This window comes from Aplysia californica, unplaced genomic scaffold (assembly GCF_000002075.1).
Source record: "Aplysia californica isolate F4 #8 unplaced genomic scaffold, AplCal3.0 scaffold00780, whole genome shotgun sequence".
In the NCBI taxonomy this organism is placed as follows: Eukaryota; Metazoa; Mollusca; class Gastropoda; order Aplysiida; family Aplysiidae; genus Aplysia; species Aplysia californica.
In genome coordinates, this window is record NW_004798050.1 from 136,214 (window position 1) to 145,463 (window position 9,250).

Consider the following 9,250-nt stretch of genomic DNA (forward strand, 5'->3'; position numbering starts at 1 on the left):
AGCTAATAGAATATGACATGTCACACAGTCCTTTCTCTAAAATCTTTCAGGATGAAATTTGTATGGGTATATCCCATTCCTGGTGAAGTAGAAAAGAACCCCCCCCCCCCCCCACACACACACACATACACACACAAAAACACAGTGGAAAATAATACCTGTAGCATCAATGTCCATTGCAACGCCATTCAACTTTGACCCTTTTGAGGCCTGTGTATTCTTTTCTTCCTTGTCTACCTTCTCTAGTTCTGCATCAATGTCTACCCTAAAAAAGAAAGAAACAAGAGAAGCATATTTCCTCGTAAATAGGTATAGGGTTGTGAAGAAAAGCTTAAAAAAGAACACAAAAAGTTAGTTTCACAATTCAATTTTTGTCAAAGGTGCTGCTTTTCCGTTATACAACAAGAGCATCATTATTGAGATTTGTCCTCTATTTCTATTCCGATTTTGTTTCGAATAACTGAACAGGAAGCATTCTTCCTTTAACCGGTCATTAGAAGGATTTCCTTACAATAGCAAATGAGCAGTACAAAAGGACAACCAAGACACCACATTTAAATCAGCTATGAGTAGTACAATCACTAACAAATGTTCATGCCAGAGAGAGAGAGAGAAAAAGAGAGGGAGAGGGAGAGGGGGGGGAGAGAGAGGGAGAGAGAGAGAGAGAGAGAGAGAGAGAGAGAGAGAGAGAGAGAGAGAGAGTTAGTTTATTAAATGTACCCCTCATTGTGAGATAAATTAAACTTGTCATTGTGAGATAAATTAAACTTGTCATTGTGAGATAAATTAAACTTGTCATTGTGAACTGCATTACATCTTCTACATAACACCAATCAACTATTTGTCAAGCATAGGCATAAGAACATATGGTCACAGAAAAACTATTCCAAGAGCAGCTGCCACTTACTTATCCCATTCTCTGTAATCCCTGGGCATAACTCTTTTGGCTTTGGCTTCACTTGAGATTTTTTGCTGTGGGAAGGAAATAAAATAAAGCTAGGTACTGAGTAGAACTTGCTGTGGCTTGAAACAATCATTCTGAGTCCATACACCTCGGGGCTTGATTCAGTTCCTGTGATTCAGGTTATTTCACAACGTTTACATTTCTGAATCGTGTCGAACACTACAACTAAAGGGTAAATGTAAAAGTAGTACTTGAACTGAAAGCTGCTGCGTAAGTGCTAGTCATTCCACAAATATATACATTGTTACTATTAGAGAAGACTTGAGTAATTACCTGGAAGTCAACTTTAAAACTTTTATATTTTTATTTATTTCAGTGCATTTAATTTGAACCTTTTTATCATGTACTTTTAGAAATTATTGGGTCATTCCATTCTTCACAACATAATCTTGCAATGCCTGTCTTCTGATGCCCCTTGGATAATTTATATGAAATATAATCACATATATGTACCTTTAAAACTACTTTTGAAGCTTAAGTCTTCTCAACAAGTCATGGCTGCTGCATCCCCCCCCCCCCCCCCCCCTTCCCATAGAATTCGCCACAATCATAGTGTAATAGTGTAACATCAGAACATCAGATAAAAGAAACGGAAAAAAAACCATAATTGCACAAGACCCTTAAAAAAAGTGTCCCTTTCCGATAAAATGTACTTAAGTTTCTAGACAAAGAGAGATGGGACAGACTACAAGAGCACAGTGTTGCAGGCTTATTATAAGAACAAATACTTCCGCTGATATTTAAAAAAAACAACACACACATACAGAAATAGTGCATTTTTTGGCTGTAAATCCAATTTATTCCCAGACAGCGCAAATTAGTAACTGACTTTCAGAAAACAGAATAATTACCTTTTTCCCTTCCAACACAACATTGTTAGAGCGGACAGGAGGTAGATTCTCATCCTGTTCCACAACATCCTCTGGAGTCTTTAAGGTAGCAACGCCTTTTTTAGCGTCTCTGTCCTGCATCGAGTTTGTCCATGACTGCAGAAAGTAGAAGACAAGAAAAGAGAAATATTTAAGTTCCTAGTTTTTCTCAAAATGACTTTCACTGACAGAAGTAACAAAGAGTGTCAGGAAAATAATATTTAAATATTTGAAAGTGCTTGCCGAATGTTTCTATAAATGCAATAAGACCTGACGTCCTTTGAGAGAAACACACTAGTTTGACGAATAGGAAAACACACCACTGAGCAGAATAACAATCAACACATTTAAAGATAGCCATTTGAGTTTTGTCAATTAGAACTATTTTCTATAGACTGGTCACATGCCACATTAGGACTCCATCAGCACGTAAATGAATTTCACCAACAATTGCAAAGAGTACCTCCAAAAAGTCTGGAGTAAAAAGGACACTGTGCCACATATTTACCATTAAATCTTCTTCAATGCTCTTCCAATCGCCGGACCCCAGGTCACCTGGTCTTAGAATAGGGCCATCTTTTCGTAGAGTTCGACTGAAAAGAAACACAATATTATAAGTCTCCATAGTAGAGAGGCTAGTAACAATAATTGTCAAATTAATATCAACAGAGATAAAAATAACTTGAATAAAAGCTCTAAGTAAAAGAATAAAATGAAAGACAAAAAAAAATGTCCTTCGTGCGTATCGAGTCCGTTTCACCTAATCACAAGTTGACAACAGAATCAATGATGTTGACATGACAAACAGATAAGTTTTCTATTTTGGTAATTTTCTTTTGTTTTGGTAAGAGTTTTATGGCGCTTGCAACTGCATAATATCATAATATGAGCGTGCAGGGCACAAGTTGGTTATTTTTACATTAAGCATTTTCAGTTTTGGTAGGAATTAATTTTGAATTTTGTGCGGGTGGCGGCCGAAGCTTTCTCTTATCGATTTTAGGACCCCAAAGGGATCTTTAATGTGCACAACTTGCGTACTATACCTCCGAGATTTTTTCGCCCTTATCCAAGAAGGTTAAGTGTTCAATGTTACCAACCCTAAGATCAGGGGTGTGGCTGAAAGACAGCAATTAGAAGGAGCCAGGAGTAGCAGTAGAAAGAGTCAGGAGCCCAGGAAAGGGGGAAGGGGAACAGAGAGTGAAGATGAAAGCAGATAACAAAACATGACCACAGAGTAGGAAAGGAAGTGAAAGGAGAACATTTTAGAGAAGAAATTTTTTTTTCGTGGCTTTCAGGTTTCCAACCCGAGACCTATTGAATGAGAGGTGAACATCATATTGCAAGACCATGAGAGCCCCCAGATAGCTTTTGGTTTCCAGTGGCATTCAAAGTAATTTCAAACATATGAACCCCCCCCCTCTCTTTTTTAATTCTTTATGATTCCTCTAATAATAAAAAGTTAGTAGTACAACTGCCTCTCAAATTAATCTGAGCAGAAAATAATGAAGAGAGGCAAGTATTGGCCAAGTGGGTCCTTCACTTGTGAATTATGGGATGAGACTATGAGACTTACCTTTTGGGGCTTAGCTCACCCAGTCGTTTCTCTGCATACCTTTCTAGGTCAGGGTACTTTCCCTCCTCACCTGACCTGAAATAAAGCAGTAATAATTTAGTTCTTTTTAGTGAAAAGTAAGATGGAAAGTACATTAGAACACAGATGATTGTGTTGACAACCGTAGAACACTGAAGAGCCATATAGGTAGGGCCAAAGAGTGGACTCATTCAGGAGAAATTTTTTACCTCAAATCTTCATGACACTTAACATTTTTGGATGGCAGGGTGCATAAATTGTCATTACTTTTAACTTGAGCTCTCGTTTTCGCTACTTTTCAAATTTCATGGATTTTGAAAGGTGAAAATGATATTTCCAGAGAACTCCCAATGAAAAATATACATGGGAGAGAGCATTACCTATCGCAAACAGGTAATAAAGTCAATTTTAACAAATGTTCATACCAAAGAACAACACCTGATGGGCAGCTGAACACCTCCTCATGCAAATTCTTTTACACAGGCAAGGTTGTTTAAAAGTAAGAAAGAAAGCATCATTTTTTTTAGCTATAGTATATGATTATGTCACCATTGAAGGATTCAAGCACAATGCACTCATCTTTTTGTTTAAAAAATCACTTTCAGTGCCCAGGACATGAACTAAATTAAAGCTAACCTTGGGACAATGGTGTAATTGTATCCCTTTTGAATGTAACTAAATAGCATTTTAACCTCTGAGTAAAAGTGTATACTGCCGAACCTGTGTAAGACGGAATCGCAAGGGAGCTAGAAAAAAATTTCGTCTTAAATATTTTCCTTCTTAGACTGGGAATTTACGGGGGAGATGGAGGGGGGTTTCAAACGCCCAGCTGGTGGGATCAAGGGTCGCTTGTCTTGTTGGCAAACAGAGGTCAAAACTTCACACCTCTAAACTGCTGTTCTCTCTCATAATGACATGTGTCAGTCTTACTTTCAATTACCATCAGTGCTTGCATTTCATAGGACCACTGTTTGACCTATTAAAAACAGAAACGCTTGAACATCTTTGCTTCAACCCTGAGCCCCACCCATCGGTGTAACAAGCACAGTCAACCAAAGCCACCCATCACTGCCATGTAACGATTCGAGGAACTCTTTTTTGGGTTGGCCGTAAGATCAGTGCGGCGGGCATTGGTCAAATTAAGTTGACACTTCTGATTTCTGGCTACCCAGGAAAGTTTCTGTCGAGGCTCGCTACTTGAGCACTTTCACTGGCACCTGGGAGATTTCATGCCCACACCACCCTGATAATCTTTATCATTCAGGGCTCACATAGATGGGGTAACATCTATCCCCAAATTGCACCCCTACTCCGCTTCCTCGCCCGGCGGCACTAAACTTGAGTTTTGTTTCAAAGAGAGAGAGAGAAATCAGGCTGAGCGGACAAAGCATTTTCTGTCTACACAGGTAAAACCCTTGGAAGGGAGCGGATTTTTCTTTCTGTTTCCGTGTTCGACAGGTTTCCGCTTTATACAGGTAACTAAAGAGGAATTTATAAAGTGGGGGAGCGGGGAGATTCCGTTAAGACAGGTTTCCGTTTTACACAGCTTTCCGTTAAGGCAGGTTCGACTGTATATTAAAGTTAACATTTGCAGATGGAGCTGAAACCAGAGATTAAAAAGAAAAACCTCTGACCTTCAATGTTAAAGAAAAACTGCGATACTTGTGCACGTAATAAATCTAGAATCAAATTACACAAACTTGCTTACCTCAAGACGTTCACAATCTTTTCCAGCTCTTTGACATTGGTACATTTATCAATGTAGCTGTAGTCTAGATGAGATAGGGGGAGATTGAATTTCTTTGTTGTTTGTGCTTCCAAATGGATATTTGAACTCATTATGCCTGTTGTAAGAAAAGAAATTTCAAACAGCATTAAAACATTGATCAAGAAATCTCATGATAATGATAAAGCTGAAATGGTAGGCCGTTTAAGCTATATATGTGAGGCATCGGGGTGAAATCAGGCGCTCGTTTAAATAATCAAATCAAAGAAACCGGAATTTTTCCACCCATCTGCAATTTCTATCGAATTTAGTTTTTTGGGCTCAACACCTTTTATATCCATTTAAAAACACATTTATGGGTGAATTTTACTGAAAAACGTTGACGAAAGGCACAAACCTGTAAATTTGTAGTCTCCAAAAACTCTGAAGCTTTGGAAGTCACCAAACTTTAGCAACCATTTTCTTGCTAATTTTATCTCTGAAACCAGGTGACCCCTGCCCCATCCTCCTTCAATCACAAATATCTTGACTTGTATTCAAGACAGATTCTATGAGTGTTTTTTCCACCGATAGACAGGCAAATGAACCAGCTTTAAGATTATACACCAATAACTCTACATGCCCAAAAATTGACGAGTGCCTGGTTCCACCATGTCAGGACACATATGGCTCCTCTTATTTCTCAGCCTCATAAATCATTGCAACGCACAAACTTCTGTGAAACTACAATTTGAACTGGTATATGCACAAATGTGGACGGTATATTGTCAATATAACATAATAATTGGAAAATATAAAGATAAAGATGGACTTAAGACTTGTATTGAAAGAGGAAAATTTGGCAAATCATATTTTAAACTGACATTTCAAAAGACACACACATGATGAAACCTTTGCTTCCATGTTGGCTAGATGGATTTGAATTTGATTTATCTTTAATACGGTACTTTATTATATTTAGATGGTTAATTTTAACTGTCACTCCCAAACACAAATGCTCTACTTTGGGGGTCGAACTGCAGTATTATTTTCTGCAGATAGATGGCCCTTAAAAGTACCATGAATCCATTATTTTCAAGAAAATTTAAAACCTAAATGCAAAGCATCAACTTATGGGGAAAAACAGCCCCTGTAACCCCTCCTCGATTTTTTTTTCTGTCAGAGGGGCCAGGCCTATTGGAAATAATAGAGTAGAGTTGGGTAACTTCGCCCCTCTCAGTTGGCTCGCTACTAAACAAGCCTACACCCCTTCTATGCTCAACGTACATGACCCCCGTTTCGTCTGAAACTTTTCGAAGCCTATGAAAATGCAGATGGTCAACTGATTGGTTTGCTTGCAAGTCGTACTTCACCTGCTTCCTTCTTTTTTCAAGTGGATGTGGTGACGGGGAACTTCTCCACCACAACGGTGAAATTTGCCAGTCCTTGGAAAATCCAATCCTATTTTGTTACATGTAGATAATTCAACACATGTAAAAACTGATCTTCGTTTACAGAGAAACCAGCATTTTCAGCTGCAATCTCTTTATTTAATCAACAAATTTATTTGTCTCCCTCCCAGCCCTCATTTCAAAAGTAGATCGACCAGAAACATGGTCGGCAAGAGGTTTTCTGGGAACACCAAATTCTCAGGCTGACCCAAAGCAGCTTTGTCCACCTTAAAAACAGCTTCAAAAGCTTTCTCCAAATCACTTTCTATTATAAAGTTTAAAAAGTATACTTGTTATTGATTCCCTTACTTGATTTCCCCATAATAAAAGAGGCAAATCTAAGTAAAATTAAAAATAACAAAAAGGAAAATCAATAGATCTGCGTGGCGAAGTTCCTAAACAATAGAGGCGAATTTCTCTGACAAAGTGTAGAATATGACAAGCACAATTTTTCGACAGTAAAAGGGCATACAATGCATAGAAACGACAATAAAAAGCAGCAAAATAATGTTTTAATCATTAAAGCAGTTTCAACACAATTTGAGTAAAAGTTATGTGTACAGCAACGATAGTAAGCAGTAGACACAAAATAAAAATAGCACAGAATCAGCAGAGATAGGGCAAGAGAGGAGAAAAGCCGGAAGACACATAGTTAAAACACCGCGATGGTTTTCAATATTTTCATCATAACAATTTTTCTGATTGGTTGATCAATGGACAAAGAATTGTTTCTGGACCAAAGTAACTCTTGAACTCTTCTTCGGTTGGTATTTGATTCCTATCTTAAATGGGGGGGGAGGCAGGAGGCGAATTTACCCTCCTGGTGAAAATACCCGTATCTACTCTCTATGCGATTAAACTTTGAGTGAATAGTTCAAATAAAAACCATCAAATATTTTTCAATGTGCGACGAATAGTCAATAAATTCATGCAAAACGGATGGACTCTTCTAAAAGGCTATACCCAAGCATGAGATGATAGTGAAAGTAAAATATTACCTCTAGGCCTACAATGGAAGAAATTATAAATCCAGTCTCGACTAAGCTTTTCAGTGTAGTAGGTTCTACAGCATAATTCAATAGCAAACAGGTTTTGAACAGTACTAGAAGGCTAAAATAATTTAACTCATTTTAAAGAGGCAAAAGTAATATCTCTAGTAAATTTATTAGTATGTGTATCCTATGGAAGGAAAAGCAGAGGAGTTCTGTGGGGGGCCGGCACTTACAGTGTGACAAAGTCCACTGAGTAAACAAGAGTTAGCATGCGTGCAAACCAAAAATCTTCTAGCCGCACAGTAGCTACGCCGCGAAAATATTGTCTCTTTACAACTAAAGAGTCTGAACACCAAAAGCCATGGGCTAGCTCCACATGCTCACAAGCAAACAGCTTGGTATGAGCAGCAGAAAATATCTGTGTATTTATTGTCACTCAAATCGAGCCTCGCTGAGACCCAGATTTTCTTGCCAAAGTAAGATTTTTAAAAAGGCATGACATGACGGCTCTCGCGAATCATAATTTCCACTTCCACACACTGAAATTCACCCAACATCATGGACGACAACAGAACACTGGAGTTTATTTCACTGTTCCAAGAATGCTCAACTTTTGTGGAGGAAACAAGACAAAAATTTTAGGAAACAGAAGAATGTAAGGAGAAAAAGGTTTCAAGAGCTAGCATTATTATAAGGATGAATGGAATGTCACAGAATTAACACGCTCTTCCTTTTTCCTTCCTCCCTCCCTCCCCTTCCTTTATTCCCCCCTCCCCCTTTCTTCAAATTTTCTTCCTTCCTACCTCCCTCTTTCCTTCCTTCCTTCCTTCCTTCTTTACCTCCCTCACCCTATTCCCCCCTCCCTTCCTTCTTTTCTTCCTTCCTTCCCTCATCTGGAGTGCTGGTCATTTTCGTCAATACTGAACTGATGTATGTAGGCCTAAAAATGATGTAGTACTCACTGCCCAACTAACCGCAAGCTACTCTAGCATATAAGGCTCGGTAAATGTTTGAGCACACGATTTTTGTTGTGAACAGACAAGCTTTCACTTTCATCCATCCTTGGGCTAGCTAACAGCAAGTGCTAGACTCTAGCAGTCGGTTTGCTGTCGCAGCTTTTGATGTGCACACTCGAGCTTGACTGCTCGCTTATAAATAATATAACAGCACCGTGCCGCGGCGCAGCTATAGCTCGGCTTACGGCTTTTGGTCTGCACGCACCGTAAGGGTTACAGTTTGGGTGTAAAGGCCGGTTAGGGTTAGGGTTACTCCGCTAAAGAAAAGTCCCCTCTCTTTATTTATTATATATATGGTCTTTTGTGTGTTGTTGGTCTGCTGGCCCTTTGCGGAACTTCTTCCCCTACACTTTGTCACCCTTGGTAATAAGAGGAGACATCAAATAGCTGTCATGAACTCCTGACTAGGACTACGATAGAGTGTTAGTGAAGTCAGTTAATATGAAATGAGAATAAAATGAAACACACACGAAAAAATATTGACTCCGAAATTCAGACCATTCACTCAGTGCTTAGTACTTGGTGAGACCATGCATAGCTCAAATGGTGCACATTGAGGGCTTATTACTGATAGGATGGCTTCCGAAAATATTTTTCTTCCCGTGGTACATAAAAAATGACGCCCAAAAACACCACTGAGTCAATTACACATCGAAAATGTG

The 9,250-nt window shown here is 38.8% G+C and overlaps 1 protein-coding gene across 5 annotated transcripts in view; it reads right to left on the reverse strand.

Annotated features, from left to right (window-relative positions):
• The window catches only part of LOC101856056 (sperm-associated antigen 1), a 30,449-nt gene that overhangs the window by 21,103 nt on the left and 96 nt on the right, over window positions 1–9,250 (reverse strand). For 2 of the 5 annotated variants that reach the window (XM_005109455.3, XM_005109456.3), the window contains exons 2-7: window positions 5,133–5,268; window positions 3,407–3,481; window positions 2,342–2,426; window positions 1,816–1,950; window positions 908–972; window positions 159–265 (exon numbers count right to left, since the gene is read on the reverse strand). In XM_005109455.3, the coding sequence (XP_005109512.1) occupies window positions 159–265; window positions 908–972; window positions 1,816–1,950; window positions 2,342–2,426; window positions 3,407–3,481; window positions 5,133–5,263 (598 nt within the window). In that variant the 5' untranslated portion in view covers window positions 5,264–5,268. Of the gene's footprint in view, window positions 1–158; window positions 266–907; window positions 973–1,815; window positions 1,951–2,341; window positions 2,427–3,406; window positions 3,482–5,132; window positions 5,269–9,056; window positions 9,234–9,250 lie in introns of those variants that run through there. The other 3 variants (XM_005109452.3, XM_013088638.2, XM_005109453.3) reach the window with 3 other exon arrangements.